This window comes from Mus pahari, chromosome 1 (assembly GCF_900095145.1).
Source record: "Mus pahari chromosome 1, PAHARI_EIJ_v1.1, whole genome shotgun sequence".
In the NCBI taxonomy this organism is placed as follows: Eukaryota; Metazoa; Chordata; class Mammalia; order Rodentia; family Muridae; genus Mus; species Mus pahari.
The window spans coordinates 55,630,698-55,652,221 of record NC_034590.1 but is presented as its reverse complement, the minus strand read 5'-3'; the positions used below and the strand labels follow the sequence as shown (position 1 = coordinate 55,652,221).

Here is a 21,524-nt window from a genome sequence, read left to right as displayed (position 1 = left end):
ACACACACACACATGTAATGTGCTGCAATTCATTATCAGTAACCCTGAGTAGAGGGAGGCACAGTCAAGTTGAAAAATGAGAAGACATGAGCTGCTTAGAACTCAGAGAAGGGGTGAAGAAACCTGTGCATGTGTTATGCTGCTCCCCAGAGATCATCTCCCAGTCTCCTCTCCCCTTTCTCCGGGGAAGTTAAAGCATGTCCCCAATTGCAACATGGAAGGTCGCCTTTGCCTGCTCGCCTTCTCAAGCATGTTATTTCCATAAACACTTGTGTGACGCCTGTCATCTCCAATGCATGGTGCTGGGATAGAGTTGACATAAAGAAGGCCTAGGCATCCTGACTATAAGGAGTCCCCCAGCCTTAGGGAAAGAGAGATGAACAAGCAGAACGTGGCTTTCTGGAATGTACTAAGAGCCTAGGAATAGGATAGCCATTAAACAACAACATAAAAGAGGGCTGTGTTCAGGAAAGGCGAAGGCACCCACGAGGTGATCAGCATGACTTAGCCACTCGGTCCTATCACAAGCGTCTCTCCTTGCTGGGCTCCCAGCTTCTGAGCTCAGTTCGTTCAGGGAACATTTAAAGCATTCCCATGTCAAAACTCAAGACTCTTTAAGTATGCCATGGGCGCAGCTGCTCAGCAGAACACTAGATTAAAGTGCCTGCCTCTGGATACAATCTCCAAGCCCCTGATTCCTCCCACATTTTTACTAAAAGTCAAATACATATGTGAAAAATTAAGTGGTTTGATGCCAATGAGCAAAGAACACATTTCATCATCAGGATCGTTCAGCCTGTGAGCAATTTTTCCTCTGAGGCTCCTTAAAGGCAGAAGAAATGTGTACTCGATTTTCTCATGAAATCTCTACATCCTTAAATGGTCACCATGATTCTCTTGCCGCCTTGTTTGTACTTAAGCTGGGTCCACAGACCTGAGCCATGATATCAGTGATCTAAGTGAGGATGTCACACAGGGGCTACCGGAAACTATGGAGATCTCTCAGGTGTTCTCAAGATGTAGTTTAAGGACTTGTGAAAAAGCCCACAAAGCCTGTCTGATCATCTGGGAAACAGGACTCCAAGAACTAAGTTGGTACCAAAACTGAGTCATTATACATCATCCACCTTCCATGGCTGAATGAGGAAGTCCATTGTGATACCCACAGACTCTGTCTTTAGGTAAGGAAGCAGGGAGAACCCTATCCTTGGCTCAGAACACAATGAGGACCAACATTTCTATCCTAGCCACAGCCATATCTTCTGTATCTTCCATTTCTTCATCTTCAAGCCAACTCCTCTGGAAGAGGACGTAAGAAGAAATTATTGGTGAAAGCTGCCTCTGGACTTTGGAGTTTATGTTCATCATAATTTAGAGTCCATGGTACCTAACTCCTGACCTTTGGGTGGTAGGGAACTCATTGCTCTTTGGGTCCCCCACTCTTCCTTCATGGCCCCTGTCTAGAGAAAGCCCATATTGACTGCTGGCAAACTCAAGGTTTCCAGGTATGTCTCAGCTGACCCAGCCCTATGCTGGCTATAAGCCAGTGTCTTGTGTTTTTATTGCTGTTTCAAGCTGTGGTCTGGAAGCTGAGAGATGATGAGGTGGACACATGAGTGCATTTGGTTGTACCAGAAACAGACTGAAATCAGAAGCAGGCTGTGAAATGAAGACACAGTTAGGACCAGAAAGACTCAGGAAACAAGCATCTCAGCTGGGGGTCCCAGAGCTTTGCCCCTTCGTTTTACTGGAGATCCATCCAGATAAGCATTCTTCCTTTTGTGTGTTTAGATTACAGTTGGAAGGTAAGGGCGTGCAAAGGGGCAGAGGGTGTCATTTCATCTAAACTGAATCCTCCATGTCAATAAAGATTCTGGGTGAAGAGGAGACAAGAATAGGGAAAGCAGAGGTAAAGAGGTGATTCCTGTCTTCCAGAAGGCATTTATGGGGTCCTGGGACCAGCTCATGGAGTAAAGGTATGTCCCAGGCAGATGGCTTGAAGATGAAGAAATGGAAGAGACAGAAGATATGGCTGTGGCTAGGATAGAAATGTTGGTCCTCCTTGGGTTCTGAGCCCAAGGATCGCTCATAGATGGATCTGTGATCCTTTGCCCTCAGTATGGTGATGGATGTAAATGAGGCACTTAGGAGCATGGGGTTGAGAACATGCAGCCTGGCTAAGCAAACCAGAGAGGTCGGTAGAGTCCCTGTCAGCTACTGTTGTCCTCTTAGGAAGAACAAGTCTACCCCTTGGGACACTTCCATGACGACCATCTTCGTGTTTTCTTTCAAGCCAGGTCAAAGTACCATCCTCACATGGTAAGGCCCTGCTTTGTTAAAGCACAAAGTGGTGTGCCAAGGACATTACATCCCGTCAATCAGCCTCTTGACGATGACTCATAGGAGCTGAGGCACCACCACTGGCTTCTGTGGTGCAGCACGTGTAGCTCATGTTTTCTCCAGAGTTTCCCTGTGGAGGTGAGATCATTTCCCTCTGTGGGAACTTGACACTATGACCTTACTCAGTACCCCTGGATTTGAGCCCCTTGCTGAAGTGAGGTGTCCTCTACTTCCACACACCCAAACCTGGGGTTGTTGTCAGCTGCCCTTCGTCTCTTCTGTTGTTTGGTTGGTTTGGTTTGGTTTCGGTTTTATCTTCTGTGGAAGTACAGGGTAGAGGTACTGACAGATGGAGGCTCCATATTCCTTCCACTTTCTCTGTGAACTCTCCCCCTCATAAGCTACTTTCACATACATTTTGAGTGGATTCTACTTCTGAAGACACCAAGCTCAGGCAGTGTCCCTGAAACAAGGGTCGAACCTCGGCAACACAGAGAAGAACTAGGAAATACTTGCATGGAAATGATCCTATCATACTTTAAGTGTAAGGGACACAGTTTGGGATAAGAGGATAGGAAATTATATTTCTTGAAGGCAGAATATATTTCAGAACCCAATTTAAAAAAAAAAAAAGTTTGGCTTGGCACAATAGCACATGCTTGTAATCACAGCGCTGGGGAGGCAGAGATGAGTGTGGCCCCAGGCCTCTCTGGGAAGATGAGGCGGTCAGTAAACTGCTGTACCGCAGGTGTGGAGGTCTGAGTATGGACTGTAGCACACATGTCCATGCACAGCGTGGTGGCACTTGCTTTTAATCCCAGGGCTATGGAAGAGGGAATGGATGAGCAGATCCTGGAGCTCACTGACCAGTCAGCCTTAGAATCAATGAACCTCAGGTTCAGAGAGCCACCTTGTCTCAGAAACTCAAGGTGGAGAGAGCTCGAAAGATACCCAGTATTGACCTCTGGTTTCCATACACATATGAGCACATCCACATCCATCCAAGTACATAGCCCAGATACACAACATATGGGCACGTATGTGCAAACACACTCATACATTCAAAAATGCTACAGACAAAATCCAATCCTTCCTTTAAAAAAAAAAATTACAGTTTCTGTACTATTTTGATACTGAAGATGTGATACTGAAGACTTTGAACTCAAAGAAACCTATTTTTCCAAGAGCTGGGAGGAGCAACCTGTCTTTGTTTACCTGGGACTTTCCACTGTTCACAGTAGAAGCCCCACGTTCCAGGAAATGCCTTTAGTCCTGGGAATCGAGCACTTGTAGTCACCCAGCCCAGGACCCCAGGATGTGTTGGCAAGGAAGGCAGGGTCCTGGAGAGGAGGAAGTGGACGGGATTTTGCAAGACCACAGAAGGCAGGAGCTGGCATGAATCTCTACGACAGCTGAGACCATGTTCCCAGATGAGGAAAGAGTCCTAGAAGGTCAAGGGGGTTTTCTTTTCTTTCCCAAAAGCCTTAGCAAGAGAGCACAGCTGAGGGCTGGAGAGACTGCTCAGTGGGTAAAGTGCTTGTTACTTAAGTGTGAAGGCCAGAGATCTGCTCTCCAGAGCTGAATGCAGGGAGATCTCAGTGACCAGCCTGTAATTCCAGCCCTTGAGAGGCAGAGAAAAGATCAGTAGAGGAAGCTGGCTAGATAGTCTAGCCATATTCAACAAGAGATCTTACCTCCACATATAAGGAAAAGCAATCAAGGACAGCTGACTTCAGACTTTGGCCTCCACAAAATGTGTGTACACTTGCACACATAAGTGTGCCCTCACACATGAACACATATAGACATAAGTACAACACACACACACACACACACACACACGAAAAAGACAAAAGCTTTACCCAGCCAAGACCTTCTAGAATCTAAAGACCAAGTTCAGACCCTGCACACAAGAACCCGAGGAACCACTTCCATTCCATACAACTCACTAAACAGGCTAAGAGTGACCTTTCCACCTTGACTGGGAGAAGCCTGACCAGGTCAGAGTTGCTAGCTTCTGCCTAAGTCCACATCACAGAGAGAGTGGCAGCTGAGAGCCTGACTTGGAAATTCTGCTTCTAAAGGAATAACTGAGACTTTGAGCTGAACTTCTGAAGAAAACACTTTCTCTCCCTTGAGGAAAAACTGGCTCTTGATCCCTGCTGAGCCTTCTGTCTAAGTTACCATGCCACAGTCATACATACATGTGTGCTGTCACATGACTCACATGATCTCTGCTGAGCCTGCACTGTTACCATGCTACAGTCACACATACATGTGTGCTGTCACATGATTTACATGATCCCTGCTGAGCCTGCACTGTTACCATGCCACACTCACGCATACATGTGCTGTCATATGACCCACATGATCCCTGCTGAGCCTGCACTGTTACCATGCCACACTCACACATACATGTGTGCTGTCACGTGACCCACATGATCTCTGCTGAGCCTGCACTGTTACCTTGCCACACTTACACATACATGTGTGCTGTCCCATGACATACATGTGTGCTGTCCCATGACTCACAATAGACAGGATATTGTGTATATTGTGTATACTGCCTAGCTATCGATTAAGTAAAGAAAAGAAACTGTGACATGCGTAGTTTTAGTCAGAAGAACAAGATCATGTCATCTGGAGTGAAATAGGACTGAAGCTGGTGTTAAAATGAGCCAGTCTCAGACAAGAAGTGTGCTTTTTTTCTCTCATATGCAAAATATAGGTTTAAATATATATATGTAAATATAGAAACTATACATATTTATTTTATATATCACATTAATATAGAGGGGGTACATTAAAATGTACTTTTATTAAGTATTTGAGAACTGTATATATGCATATGTCTTTTGATCTTATTTACATTCCCAATTCTCCTAACTCCTCCTAGGTCCACCTAGCAGGGGCCACACATTTAAAGAAAACTGACTTTTCCTCTCCCAGAAATCAGTTGTCAGTATCTCCTCAGCTGGGGGGTGGTGGTTATTCATGAGTCCCCCTCCATGCTGGAATGTTGACTGACTTGATCTTGTGCAGATCCTGCACAGGTCTTGTGCAGGCAGCCACAGCTGTTGCCAGTTCATGTCCAGGGGACAGTATTTCCGTCTGGTTCTCCCTGACCTCTGACTCTTAGAAGCTGCCCACTCCATCTTCCAGGTTGTACCCTGAGCTTTCAGGGATGTGGGATGATATAGATAATGTGATCTGTGGCTGAGCACTCACACTTATTCTCTGCTCTTTAGCCAGTTGTGAGTTCCCACACTAACCGCTGTCCACCACACAAACTTCTCTGTCGAGGTCTGAGAGCCGCACTAGTCCTCAGATGTAGATTTAGAGGGTAGTCTGATACTACCATTTAACTACCAATTTCCTTTTCATGTCCTGTGACAAACGTGTGTCAAATAGGGTATATTCATCAAGTTCTGTTGGGCAGCAAGATCAATGATCTGGGGGTCTCTGAGACATTCCTGACCAACAGCTCAAGTGGAGGTATTCCATAACTGGCACTGAGCTTTGGATTTGGAAACCTGTGGCTTCAGGGAGAAGCATCATATCCTTTGTTGGGTAGCTCCTATTAAACTCTTTTATAAGAAAGAAAAAAAAAAAAACAGGCAGACATCACCAAGCTTGGTGGCACATCTCTTTTAATTTTCTAAATGTATTTGCTTTATTATTTTAAATGTATTCATGTTTTGCCTGAATGTATGTATGTGCACCACGTACGTGCCTTTGAGTGTTTCAAATCCCCTGGAGCTAGAGTTTCAGACAGTTGTGAGCTGCCATGTGGATGCTGGGAATCAAACCTGAGTCTTCCGCATGAGTAACAAATGCTCTTAAACACGGAACCAACTCTCCAGACCTAGACAATCCTTTAATTCCAGCACATGGGAGATCTATGAGCTCAAGACCAGCTGATGGCCTGTTCAAAAATCCTTAGTGTTATCCTCCCACGCACATACTCCCTCTTCCACTCTACCTCCCTGTCCCTCTCCCCACTTAAACATCCTTGCCTGTTATCCCCTTTTACCTGAAGGGTTACTGTTACGAAGCCAAAAGATGGATAAAAGAAAGAAAGGTGGGCCAATAGATCATAATGGGGAAAGACAAATACTATGTTTTCTTGCAGGGAATCTAGAGGTATGTGTGTGTCTCGCTGTCTATTTGTGTTCTGTCCATGTCTGTCTGTGTGTGTGTTTCTTCATGTCTCTGTGTGTCTGTCTGTGTCTATTTTTCTGTTTATCTGTGTGTGTGCCTGTCTATCTGTGTCTGTCTGTCTACCTGTGTGTGTATGTGTGTATCTGTCAGTGAGTCTCTCTCTCTCTCTCTCTCTCTCTCTCTCTCTCTCTCTCTCTCTCTCTCTCTGTGTGTGTGTGTGTGTGTGTGTGTGTGTGTGTGTATGTGTGTGTGTATGCAAATAGTCCTAAAGGTCTGAGGAAAAAGGAGTGGTTAAAACCTGGATCTTACCTATGCTTACCTATGGAAAAGAAAGGGAAGAGGCTGTCCTGAGGACAAATGGTACAGTTTGGGCTCCCCTCCACCAGTGTGTCACACCCAGGAGGCCCTCTTAGTGCAGCTGGTTTATTCCTTCCCTCCAGCTGTCATAGCATGTTAGTACATAGTTGGGCAGCTGAAAACAAAGCAAATGCATTCCCCCACCATTCTGGAGAGCAGCGTTGGTTTACACTGCAGACTCCTCGCCTCTTTCAGCTTCTTGTAGCAACAAGGCATGTGGCAACATGCCTCTAGCTTCTGCCCATGTCACATCCCTTCTCCCTCGTCTCTGTGTCTCATCTCCTAAGGACACCAGCCACTTGACTTCGAGGTCAGCCATAAATCTGGAGACAAGGGCATCCAAAGTCCTATTAGAGCTTCATTGAACCTGCTTCCACATAAATCCTATGCACAAGCAGAGGCAATTGAGAACTGTGCAAATTTGGGGGGAATGGTCCTAGTACATCGGAAAAGGGTACTGGAAGACTTCCTGTGGCACATCCCTCATGAGGAAATGCAAGTCTCCAGAGGCTCTACCTCACAAGTGTGGAGGCCAGGCCTACAAGGAGCTACTGAAGGCAACCTTGCTTATCATGGCGAAATTGTTTGCAAAAACTGACAGGTTAGCTGTCCTAGCAAACTTTCACAGAAAGAAAACTTTATCCTGAGATCTTCATGGAATTGCTTAATTTCCCAGTTGTTAAATGATCTTTAAGCTGAGCTTAGTGGCTCACACCTTTAATCCCAGCACTTGGGAGACAGAGGCAGTCAGACCTTTGAGTTTGAGGTCTACATAATAAGTTCTAGGACAGCCAGAGTATATAGTGAGATCCTGCCTCAAAAAAGAAGGGAAGAGAGAGAGAGAGAGAGAGAGAGAGAGAGAGAGAGAGAGAGAGAGAGAGAGAAAGAGAGAGAAGGAAGAAAAGGAAGGAAGGACAGAAAGAAGGAATTAAACAAAAGAGGAAAAACAAATACATTTATGTGTCTATGTATGTATATGTGTGTATGTATGTATATAAATGTGTGTATGTATATGTGTATGTATGTATGAATATACAAATATGTGCGTGTGTGCGTGTGTGTGTGTGTGTATGTATTGCATGTTTGTTGGCTGTGTTTGCTTTGTCGCTTTGGCAGGGCCCTATGGTCACTTCCTATTTCAGCATAGATACCCCTTGGCTTTCAGAGTCATTAAGATAAACCCATAACTTGAGGATATTGTAAGTAAAAATGTGCTTAATAATTTAACATCCTGAGCATCATAGCATGGCATGCTTGCCTTAAACTGGTTCAGAACACTGCTAGAGTTTGACACAATCATATAACACAAAGCCTGTTTTGTAATAAAGTGCAGTCTATTGAATGATGTCCTCAGATTGAAGACAGGAATAGTCAAATGGCACACAAGCATTAGTATATAGTCACCAGAAAAATATAGCTTCTCCCCAATGCATATGGCTTTTGCACCATCATAAAGCTGAAAGTTGACAGGGCAAACCATTCCAGGTTCAAGAACCTTCCAGCCAGTGATCCCAGTATCTATCTACAAGATCCTCATTCATGTGCTCACATGCCTGGGCTCAGTCTCACAGGATTAGGCTATGGTATTGTACAGTTGTCTTACAAATAAGACAACTGTATGCTCTCCTTCACTACCTGGTCAGATGATGCAGAATTGATCACAGGAGACCTGAAAATCATTGCAAGTTTCTGACTTTCTCTAACTACAGGATCATCTTTAAGTACAAACCATGAAAGTTAATATGTGTTCATCCAAACCCAGAATTTATTATGTCAAAATTTCTCAGTCTAAGAGGAAAAAAAATCACAAAGTATCTTCAGTGATTTACATAATAAAGTAAAATTTAGTATCAAACTGTGGATATTTTATTACTTCTCCCCACCTTTTCCTAGCTTCACATCATTTTAGCAGCAGGAATATGCTCTGTCTACCCTTAGCAGATAGTAGCATGATCAGGAGTTTAAGTGTTAAGGAGCTCATATCCTTCCCCTTTTTGCCAACAATGAGCTATCTTCTGTATCAGTTCCCTCTGGGAATTTCATCCTGAGAGGAAGCTCACTGAGATTTGGGAAGTTTCAAAGGGATGCTGTTAAGATGCTGGAAGTAAACAACTCACAAGTCTCAATACTCCTGGAAACCGAAAACATGGCAGATATACAAGATCTCCCCGACTCAAGGTTATAAGGTAGTAAGCATTGCTGTGGGGACTCAGATAAGCATAGCTGTGTAAACGGGATTCCTGAATTCATCAAGCTGATGGCCAGTTCTGCCGAGAGCCCCAAGGTACCAGTTTTAATAAATCTTCACCCTTGCTGGATAGGACATTTAGTGATGCAAATGCATTTGTATAGTCTCTGCTCCTTTATGTAACCCCAATATACTATTGGCCGCCAAGTTGACTCTGATCTGTCTGTTATCAGTTCCCTAGCTGTGGTTGAATAGACCTTTCTGTTATGTGTCTGAGAGAATAGAGATACACACACATATGCACAATGCTGATTCTATAAGATTATTAATAGAGCCTGACTATTCCTATTGCCTAGTGGTATAGCCATTGCTCATATGTTTATGATGATGCTTATATGAACTGGCTGCACTGACAGTTGTATGAAAGTATAGATAGGACTTGAGAAGTTTCGGTGAAAACGAGATTTGCTATGCAAGCCTGAGGACCTGAGTTCAGATCCCCAGTGCCACATAAAAAGCTGGGTGTGGTAGTGTGTCTATATGCCCAACACTTGGGACTAAAGCAGTCAGATCCTGGAAGGTTGTGGGCCAGCCAGCCTAGCTGAAGCAACAAGCTTCAGGTTCAGCGAGAGACCCTGGAGGAGTAATAGAAGGAGATGCCTAATGTTCACTCTATCCTCTTTGTGCATATGCATGGGTGAGGGAACACACACACACATACCACATACACAATACACACAGGAAGTAGAGTACTTACAGTTACTTACAGTGTACAATTCTTAATACTGATGATAGCTGACCATGCTGCTCTTCTCTTTTATACTAAATTTTCTCGTGATTTTAGAATACACTACTTACCTAATGAAAGGGCATGTGATGCAGCATGCCATGCTCCACCAGCATCCAGGTGCCATGATAGCATCTGAGGCTGTCTGGATGTGGTGTCCTGCATGTGTGGCTGTTCGCACAATGAAAATGACGAAGTGTGAACGTTGACATCTTTCGGGGACTGAGACAAGATGGTTTTAAAACATAAAACACAGCCAAGTATTTACGAGGCCCAGTCTTTCTTAAAAGTTAAAATAATTTCTCAGGTATTTTAACTTAACTTTAAACATGAAAGTTTTCTCTTACAGTTCAGGAGGTCAGAAATCTGAAGCCAGCTTAGACAGCAAGGGCGGCCCACCAGAAGCTCCCAGAAGAATCTGTTTCATGCTTTTACTTTCTTTAATTATTCCTTTTTTCTTTCCTCCTCATTTTTTCCTTCTTCCTCCTCCTCTCCCCCCCCTCCTCCTCCTCCTCTCCCTCCTCCTCCTCCTTCTCCTTCCACCTCCTACTTGAGGTTAGCCTCCAACTTCAGATCTTCTTGGCTCTGCCTCCTGAGTACTGGTCTAAGTGTATATCACCACATATGGCATTGTTCCTTGCCCCTTTTAGCTTTTTTTAATAAAAAAATTAATTAAACCAAGCAGTGGTGGTGCACTCCTTTAATCCCAGCACTTGGGAGGTAAAGGCGGACAGATACTGAATTTGAGGTCAGCCTGCTCTATAGAGTAAGTTCCAGGACAGCCAGGCTACACAGAAACCCTGTCTCAAAAACAAACAAAATTTTAATTAAAATATAATTTCAACCTTTCCTGCTTCCTTTTTCTAACACCAATCCTTTTATGTCCCCAACTCCTACCTCCCTCTCAAATTCATGGCCTCTTTTTAATTGCTAACTATATATATATATATATATATATATATATATATATATATATATATATATATATATATATATACCTGGACTGTAGAACTCAAGCCCCACCTTTATGACTCATGGACAAAAGGTTCTAGAGCCTCCCAGAACAACAGCATCAGCTGGGGACCAAGTGTTCAGGCACAGGACTCTCTGCAGCACCTACATCTCTCTAAGAGACTCAGTCTAAAACATAACTCCATCGCATTACAGAGGCTTCTGTCCTCAGATTTCCCTTACAATGGGCTGAGTAGGAGTGAATGGCGGCGTCTAGACAGTGAGGAGCTCGAACTTGAGCCTCTGGTGTGTTGCCTGAGCCACATTTTCTTATGTAAAGTTGGATAACAAAATGCTGCTCTAAAGATCTAGGGAGCTGAGACCGGTGGGAAGCATCACAAATACCTGGGAACCCTCATGTTATTCCTATCCCCTCTTCCCTCTGGCAGTGTTGGTTTTCAAATCACATCCTCTTACCTCCCACACCCACAAGGGCAAGACTTGACTGTGAGTGGCAGGCTTCACTGCAGAAGCAGTTTCTCCTCCCCTGCCAACTTAAAAGAGGATGCAAGGAATTGCTAATAAGTTGGAGGTGCTGCACAATACAGGGTACCCAGCTTCCCTCTCATCATCCAGGAAGACGGAAACTCCCAGCATACTTGCTGTACAGTACCACACCAGTGTACCAGGGACCTCTCAGCTTCCTCCTGTCTAGCTTCCTGCCAAGTAAGTAAACATCTCTCTGACAGGGAATTTATCCCAGACAGATCACTAGGTTTTAGAGGGAGGGCAGACTCCTTGTGCGGCTCCTCATCTCTCACTCATCCTCCACACTTCGCCTTGCAAGCTGTCTACTTGAAAATGCAAATCAAGAGGCAGGAGAGAGGGCTCAGCAGTTAAAAGCAATAAGTGCTCTTATAGAGAACCCATGTCAGCAGGCTGTCTCTAACTCCAGCCCCAGAGCACTTGATGACCACCTTTGGTTTTCACGAGCACCTGTGTTCACACACACACACACACACACACACACACACACACACACACACTTTTGAAATCGTTTTTTAATGCAAATCATACTTGCTTGTATCTCTTAAACCCTTGATATTCCCCAACAAGAGAGTGTGATTATCTGATGGCACCAGAACATTCCTTAAGGCCCCACTGGACTCTAACATGAGTACCAGCTATCCCCCTTTCCTTATCTGCTGACAGTCCCTTGACCACTTTGCAGACTGCCTCTCTCTGACATCCTTTGCTTTTGACCCTGCAGTAGCTTAGCACCCAAGTTTCAAAGCCTTAGCTAATGATGCTATAGCCCCAGTGACCTAAGCCTCCAGAGAGCTACGATTGCTGAAGCCACCCATGTTTGGTGATTGATTTTGCTCTGTGCTCCCTCATACTGGATTCCTACCGGGGTTGATGCTACTTCACACTGAAAAAAAAAACACTAAGTATTTTTCATGAAAAGATTCCCCCCCCTCCCCGGACAGTGACAGTGCCCACTTTACTTTGTTTAACCAAAGTCTTAAAAGCGCCCAGTAGGAGAAGTGGATTCAAGTGAATTTTGAGAATCTCCATCCCTCCTCCCAGCTGACCTGTGCTATGCTGGTCTGAACAAGTTCTTGCATCTGGAAAGCAACCAAGAAGGGCGGCCTCTTGTGAATTACCTCTCACAGTAGCTAAACTGTCAAGCAAACCAGTCTAGAACCTTCTGAAACCATCAGGAAGGGCAAGTGTGACAGGAGCTGGTGTCTGGGAACTCATCGCTGATGTTTTTCAGCCAAGGGTTTCTTGATTAATGGTTTTGTAAAACATTAGTCAGAAAGAGAAAAACAAATGAATGTGGTGTTCTCTGCTTCCTGAGTGCCTACTGACCATCACGTATAACCGATTGTTATTTTGGCACCTGGCAGCGTCTCCTCTTTACCCAGCCCTGTTTAATTGTTGAGAGAAATTCAACAAGCCCATCTAAGGAAACAATTGTAATGAAGTGTGCATCATGTCACAAGTCTTGAAGAAGGATCACATACTAGATGGTCACCATCTGTCTGAGTGCTTGTGAGCACTGTTTATTTCCTTTATTTCCTGCCCTTAGTTTTGAAATGGAGGATTACAACCAGAGGAGATGGATAGATGGCTAGCGACTAAGAGCACTTGTTGCTCTTATAGAGGACCCAGGTTTGATTCCCAGCAACTACATAACTGTCTACAACCACCTATAATTCTAGTTTCAGGAGATCCAAAACCCTCTTCCAGTTTCCATGGGCACCAGGCATGCATGTGATGCACAGGCATACATGTAGTCAAAACACATAAAATTTAAAAAGAAATTTTGCTGTTGAGCTTTGGACATAGCAGTTTCTTATAATGTATTTCCAGTAACAGGATCAATGGATCACTTGGCACCAGCTACAATCTCACCCTCACAACATCTTGGTGTGATAGCAACCACCATTCCCACTGTATGGATATGAAAAAGGAACTTCATCTTAGCTAATTAGCCAATAAGTGACTGAGCCAGGATTTGAACATTATACTCTGACTTCAGAGTCCATGCTCTTAACTACTGTGTTCAATGCTTACCTCCTCTCACGCTGACTCTTGATCTCTGATTCTCCTGGCCAATAGAATCCCATCGCCCAGAGACGCTCTGACAATGGCTCCCTCTGCACTTTGTTAAATCAACAGTAGCTCTCCATAGCAGCCTTTTCCAGCCATGCTCAATGCTGCATACAAAGTCTTCCTCCAAATTGCCTGTTGCTCGATTCCCTGAGCTGATCCTTGACCCTGAGACCTATTCTTCCACAAGACATCAATAAGATGTTGAAGATGTCTTGGCCTTGAATTATAAGCGGGGTTCAGAATGGAGTCTGGGTCATGAGTATAAAAAAATAAGGTACCCAGCATCCTGGCCATGCTTGTTTATGTCAAATGTGTTCTGAATAAGTATCCAAACTCCCCACTGGGCAAGTCTTTGGAGCTGAACTTGGATCTTCTTTTCCTTTTGAGACTAGGAGAAGAGTGACAACTAGTCTGGAGGCCGCGAGATGTTTCAGGGGATAATAGTGCTTGCTGTCGAGGCTGAATGACATGATTTAGTGCCCCAGTACCCATGTAAAAAGTCAAATGCAGTAGCATGTATCTGTAATCCCAAGATTCCTGCAGCAGGATAAGAGGCCAAGACAAGTAAATCGTGTGGAAGCTTGTGAAACAGCTCGCCTAATTACAACATCATGGAAACGAGATACCCTGCATCAGCAAGTCGAGAGGAAAGAACGGAGTCCCGAAGTTAGTCATCTGATGTCCACATGTGCACCATGGCTCACACGTGGCTATACTCACATACTCAAGATCACTACAGCCATAGTGTCCCTGTGGAAACCCAGACCTCGATAGCGCTACTCAAGCTTGTTCCTAACCTGTATACGACACGCTCCGTTTCAGAAGTGTTGGCTGTGGTTTGGCTCTCTTTTTCTCTTTGTCCTAGCCTCTCATTTCTGGGATTTGTGTGAGAGTTTTGAACAGGAATCAATCACCATTTAGCACAAGACTAGAAAGTAAACACGGTGGTCTTACAGGCCCCACAGTATCTGGGACAACTACTCAGCTTCTACATAAGGTAAGAGTTCAGAGGGGAGTTTTCCACCAAAACTTTATGTCTATAGAGAACTGAATTGTCTATTGTAGGATCAAAGTTCTGAGCCCACTTCTGGGTTTGATATCCTACCAAAACCCACCAATCTCTTGCCAAGAAGTGCTTGCTGACAGGAGCTTGATATAGCTGTCTCCTGAGAGGCTCTGCCAGAGCCTGACAAATACAGAGGCGGATGCAGCCAACCATCGGACTAAGCACTGGGACCTCAGTGGAGGAGTTAGGGGTAGGACTAAAGGAGCTGAAGGGGTTTGGAACCCCGTAGGAAGAACAACAATATCTACCAACCAGACACCCCAGAGCTCCCAGGAACTAAACCACCAACCAAAGAGTACACATGGAGAGACCCATGGCTCCTGCTGCATATGTAATAGAGGATGGCCTTATCTGGCTTCAATGGAAGGGGAGGCCCTTGGTCCTGTGAAGGCTTAATGCCCCAGCACAGGGGACTGCTAAGGGCAGTGAGGTGGTAGTGGGTGGGGGAGTGGGGGAGCACCCTCATAGAAGCAGGGCAGAGGGGAAAGGGATAGGGGGTTTGCTGAGGGGAAACTGGGAAGAGGGATAACACTTAAAATGCAAATAAGTAAAATAACCAATAAAAAATTAAAAAAAAAACAAAACACCAATCCCTGACCAAAATTCTACCAATCCCTGGGATTGGCTTTAAATCATACAGACACCCTCGCCCTGGAAATCTCCACCCTAGAAAACAAGAAACCCATGTAAAGCCTGCCTCCTGCTCAGCAGTTCTCTGCTGCTTCGTGCCCAAGCAATAAATAAATCTCAATAAATCTCGTGTGTGTGTGTGTGTGTGTGTGTGTGTGTGTGTGTGTGTGTGTGTGTGTGTTGTGCCTTTGTGATATTCTTTGGCTCCCAACTTCCAAGATACCTTTTCCCTCAGAGCTGCAACACTTGCACTGGGAAGCCTTTCCCCTCAGAGCTGTAATGCACATAAAAATAATATTTTGCCAACTATTTTAAAGGTAAAACTAATTCTTCGTTTATGATGTAGGTACAAGTTTGCCTTACCTTTTGACATTCACAGGAAATGATGTTGCTGTCTATAAAATTCATATTCAAGAACAATAAAAAAATGATGGGTCTGTGGAGGTTGCTCAGTAGTTATGTACTTGCTGTGCACTTGTGAGGCCTGAATTTCAGTTGTCCAGAGCCAACATAATTGTCCAGTGGGTGTGGTGCCTGTAATTCTAGCCTCTGGAGGTAGGAACAGCAACACTACCCATCTCCATGAATTCTAGGTTTGACTGAGAGACACTCCCTCACTGAATAAGGTAGGAAGAATGATCAAGAATATTTTCCAACATCAACACACACACACACACACACACACATGCAATCCACACGTGTGCTCACACCAATGCAAGCGTGCATGCTACAGACATATGTTCACACATGGTGGAGTGAGAGGGAGGGGGAGAGAAAGAGAGAGAGAATGAGAGAGAGAGAGAGAGAGAGAGAGAGAGAGAGAGAGAGAGAGAGAGAGAGTAAACAAGTTTGTGATCTTGTGTTGGTCTGTATTCAAAGCTGTCCTTAACTGGGTGTAACCCACAGGTCATGGGCTGGTCATGGGCTGGTCATGGGCTGGTCATGGCTGATAGAGTCTATAGCATTCTTAAGGTTGTGAAAGTGTTGTTACCATCTGCCTCTAAAATAACTCCATTCTCCAAGAATGAAACTCCATTCCCATTAACAATTTTAACAGTATGAAAATGACTCTTGGACCTGCAATGTGGGTCAGTGAGTTAAGGAACTCAGAGCACGGACCTGCGGCTTCAGTTCAGTGCGTCAGTCCCACATGAAGGTAAGAAAGAATTGTCTCAAAGTTGTCCTCATTTACATGTATGGCTCATATACTTCATAACTCACATGCAAAGCATGCACATTCAATAACATATATTTTTAATTTGAAAAGAAAACCAGTCACTTAAGAGATCACAAGGTTTAGGTTTTTGATCTGGAATGTTTACCAACCCCAATTGTCAGCTGGGGTGAGATTGGTCTATGCATTAGACAAGTGCTTCTTGACCCAGAGTTAAACCTGGCCATCTGAGACTTAAGGCCAAGATGACTCCTCTGGAAACAGTGTATGTCCTGGCTCTGTGGCTTCTTTCCTCCATCTCCATTCCTGTTCTCAGGCCACCCTTGGCAAGGGTTCAGAGCCTGGTCACTTCCGTTTGCGTCTGAACTTTGCGGTATAACCCCTTGGAGAGCTTGGCCTGTAGAGGAGGAAGGTTTGACAATCGCCTAGAGCCTTGACTCACTTTTGCCAAAGGGCAAATGTCTATGGAACGATTTCCTAAGGGAAGTTAAGAGGATTCAGTGGAATCATGAGGCCTCTCGGACAACAGCAACTCAACCGGAAACCATTCCGATGGGGGAGCTGGAAGCAACCGAGAGTAGGGGTGGGCAACAGAGGAGACCTTCCAAGGGTGGACCAGACAAGGATGGATAGAAAGCCTACCTTCAGATAAAAGTGGTGCTTGTCCATCTACAGCACATCTCTCAAATTCCATCTTTAAGCACCTTATCCAGAAAGATGATAAGGTAAAGTCTCTTTTAGATTAAAACTAAAGCAAGTTTTAGATATTTTAAGTAATCTGCTCCAAGTTGTTTTCTTATTCTAGGAGGGGAAGTTTTGAGTTCTGCTAAATATTGTTTTTCCAAATCCTCTGTTTGTCTTAGGAAAGTCCCAGGGCTCTTGTTCTCATTTGCATGTTGGCTTGTTCAGCTAGGCATCTCAGTTGAACTCTGTCCTTCCCATTTTATGTGCTGCCTGGGAAAAGGAAGCCCACAGTGTTGGAGGATCAATAGCAGGAACCTGCTCTAGAGCAGGAGGTTAATGCCTTTGCAGGGAGGGTGAAGGGAAGGGAAGAGAGGCAGGGTACCACAGAGACGATCCCTATTGCTACAAAAGACATCGGGGGTACTTGCTGTGACTCACGAGGTGGCAGAAGGAAAGAGACAAGTTACCACATGGTCATAAAATAATCCCATGGGACACATATCAGCTCCACTATAAACATTTCGGGTTCCCAGAATCTGGGAGATAGTGGAGCTGGTCACAGAACCATTGTCCACTTACTATGTAAACTATATTCACATTATGGATTTAAAAATAATGTCTGTTTATACATCATAAATAGAAAAACAGACAGTAAAAATTATTTATAACTAAAAATTTAAATAGAGTTGCCAGATGATACAGAAATTCTTCTAACATTTGTCTAAAAAACCTATAACTAGGACTCAAATACATACATGTGCATTATGTTAACACATTGTTGTTCACATATCAACCAAATGGAGGCAATGAACCAAGTGTTAATAGAAAATGAGAAAGCTAACACATGTAATGTCTGGCTTTAATAGAAAAGGAGTGTTGGCATATGCTACAATATGGGTGAGCCTTGAAGACATTGTATTATGTGAAATAAGCTGACACACATACAAATAAAATCCTGACAGAGGATAGAAATAATGGAGAGCATCATTTTCCATTCCTGCATTATGAAGTTTCAGTTTTTGTACTCTAAAGACATGCTTGTAGTCTATTTTGTAGAAAAGAATCTGCAAGCACATGTTATCGACAGGTAGCTAAGCAAACACACCTGGCAATCACCTGTTCTGCATTAACCCTCCCTGTTCCCATAGAACCCTGGAGGAGTACAAGGTTGACGCCAGTAGGACCTAGCTTGACTGGAGGCTTCAAAGATCACCTAAGCCCTGACATCTGCCGGATGAGGGAGCACTACAAAGGAAGTTAGCATGAGAAGCAAAGAGATCACAAGTCTCAAAAATGTGACTGACTACATGACCAGAGGGGCAAGACAGAGCTACAGAATGACTGTTGCTTCCCAACCCTCCTCCCTATAGCCTGGCTGGACATGAGATGGAATTAGATCTCTAGGATATGAATCCACTGTCGGCTCTGCCGGACTGCTCTGAGTAAAGTACACTCTTAAAACTTAATTCCCAGCTCTGCCCACTGAAGTCTGATGCTGACAGACCGATCAGATTCTCCTTACAAGACCATGGGTTGTGTGATTCTTTGTGAGGGATTTGGAGGAATCGAATTCTAGAGGCAGGAAGTAGGACACTTGTTTCTAGGCTTTCTGGGAAGAAGACAGTGACAGGGAGTTTCACTTGGATGAATGAGAGCATTCTAAATGATGGTTGGTGGCTGTGGTTGCATAGCCATGGGAATACACTTGCTGACACCAAATGATACCTTAAAATGGCAAATTTTATATTTTATTTTATATAAAAGTATAGCCATTATCAAAAGACTATATAACTTACAATCCAGAAATTGTACGTGGTTGGGCAAGAAACCAATTAAACTTCGTGTGTCAAACATGAGATGAAGACATGAAAGAAAGAGGGAGACTTAATGAGAAGAAGGGTTCCAACAGGAAAGGGAGGGGGTGAAAGATGAGAATGGAGGCAGAAAAAAATGACTACAACTCATTGTATAAATGTAGGAGATTATTCAATAAATTAAAATTCTTAAAAGAAAATTATTGTTGAAAGAAATTACAGAAGATGTAAGTCAATCAAGAGAAAACCATGTTCATGAATTATAAGATCTACTATTGTTTAGACAGCAAAACAAATCAAATTGCCCCATTTGCCCATAACAAAACAAAACAAACCAACAAACAAAGAAACCCCCCCAAATTGAAAAAGAATATTCACTATCTATCATGACCAAAATGGTTATAAACTGATAAACAGATGAATAAATCTACATTAACAAATCTATACAGTGTAGAATTATTCATAGAACGAACACCATACTAATACACACTACACTACAAATGGACCTTGGAAATACTTCACTAAATGAAAGCAGGCAGGAGAGACCACATCTTCCATTCTTTGACACAAAAAATGTAAAAAGTAGCTAGTTCTTGCCCAGGGCTAAGGAAGGTAGGAGACAGAGAGTAACTGATAATGGCCCACGGTTTCTTTCCAAGCATCAAGAATGTCCTAAAATTGATTACTTTGTGAGTCTGACACCAGGTAGTTTATCCCAGGTGTATTTAAGAAGAGCACAATTTGGAAAAAGTTTCCTGATGACAATTAACTCAATCCCATGTACACAACAAAGCTTAAGACAATATTGCATTGAAATTCTTATAAAGGGCAAATGACATTTTCCATAAGGATAGGTTCTATAGATTAACTGAGGAAGTGGGCTCAAGGTAAATAATGTTCTGGGAAAGAATCAAGCTATAGATTGACTGAGATAAAAAAGCTCAAGATTGCCTTTGCGTTCTCTCTCCCTCTCCCAACATGGCGGCCTCAGCAAAAAAGAAGAATAAGAAGGGGAAGACCATCTCCCTAACAGACTTTCTAGCTGAGGATGGAGGAACTGGTGGAGGAAGCACCTATGTCCCCAAACCAGTCANCTGGGCTGATGAAACAGACGATCTGGAAGGAGATGTGTCAACAACTTGGCATAGTAACGATGATGATGTGTACAGGGCGCCTCCAATTGACCGTTCCATCCTTCCCACTGCTCCACGGGCTGCTCGGGAACCCAATATCGACCGGAGCCGTCTTCCCAAGTCGCCACCCTACACTGCTTTCCTAGGGAATCTGCCCTATGATGTGACAGAAGACTCCATTAAGGATTTCTTTAGAGGATTAAATATCAGCGTTGTACGCTTACCACGTGAACCCAGCAATCCAGACAGGTTGAAAGGTTTTGGCTACGCAGAATTTGAGGACCTGGATTCTCTGCTCAGGGCTTTGAGTCTCAATGAAGAGTCTCTAGGTAACAGGAGAATTCGAGTGGATGTTGCTGATCAGGCACAGGATAAAGACAGGGATGACCGTTCTTTTGGTCGAGATAGAAATCGGGATTCTGACAAAACAGACACAGACTGGAGGGCCCGTCCTGCCACAGACAGTTTTGATGACTACCCACCTAGAAGAGGCGATGATAGCTTTGGAGACAAGTATCGAGATCGTTACGATTCAGACCGGTATCGGGATGGGTATAGGGACGGATANCGGGACGGCCCTCGCAGAGACATGGACCGCTATGGGGGCCGGGATCGCTATGATGACCGAGGCAGNAGAGACTATNACCNAGGCTATGACTCCAGGATAGGCAGTGGCAGAAGAGCATTTGGAAGTGGGTACCGGAGAGATGATGACTACAGAGGAGGTGGGGACCGCTATGAAGACCGCTNTGACAGACGGGACGATCGGTCATGGAGTTCCAGGGATGATTACTCGCGGGATGACTATAGGCGTGATGACAGAGGTCCCCCCCAGAGACCCAGACTCAACCTCAAGCCTCGAAGTGCTCCTAAGGAGGATGACGCCTCCGCCAGCACCTCCCAGTCCAGCCGGGCGGCCTCCATCTTTGGAGGGGCGAAGCCTGTTGACACAGCTGCTAGGGAAAGAGAAGTAGAGGAACGGCTACAGAAGGAGCAGGAGAAGCTGCAGCGTCAGCTGGATGAGCCAAAACTAGACCGCCGGCCCCGGGAGAGACACCCAAGCTGGCGAAGTGAAGAAACTCAGGAAAGAGAATGGTCGAGGACAGGAAGTGAGTCATCGCAGACTGGGGCCTCGGCCACATCTGGCAGAAATACACGAAGGAGGGAGAGTGAGAAGTCTATAGAAAATGAAGCCCTCAATAAAGAAGACGACTGTCACTCTCCAACCTCTAAGCTTCCTAAACCTGACCAGCCGCTAAAGGTCATGCCAGCCCCTCCGCCAAAGGAGAATGCGTGGGCGAAGCGAAGCTCTAACCCTCCTGCTCCATCTCAGAGCTCAGACACAGAGCAGCCGTCCCCTACAAGTGGTGGAGGGAAAGTAGCTCCAGTTCAGCCCCCTGAGGAAGGACCATCAAGTAAAGATGGAAATAAAGTTGATGTGGTGAATGCCACACAAGGCCAAACTGGAAGCTCCAGCCGTGGTCCCTGGGACGGAGGGAACAGAGACCACTGGAAGGAGTTGGATAGGAAGGATGGCAAAAAAGATCAAGACTCCAGATCTGCACCTGAGCCAAAGAAACCTGAGGAGAGTCCGGCCTCCAAGTTCAGTTCTGCAAG

The 21,524-nt window shown here is 44.5% G+C and overlaps 1 protein-coding gene across 1 annotated transcript in view; it reads left to right on the top strand.

Moving 5' to 3' along the window:
* Positions 1-19,730: 19,730 nt before the first annotated feature.
* The window catches only part of LOC110318370 (eukaryotic translation initiation factor 4B), a 5,749-nt gene continuing 3,955 nt past the window's right edge, over positions 19,731-21,524 (top strand). Inside the window, exon 1 of the mRNA XM_021193416.1 lies at positions 19,731-21,519. Coding sequence (XP_021049075.1) covers positions 19,753-21,519 — 1,767 coding nt within the window. The 5' untranslated portion in view covers positions 19,731-19,752. The remainder of the gene's footprint in view (positions 21,520-21,524) is intronic.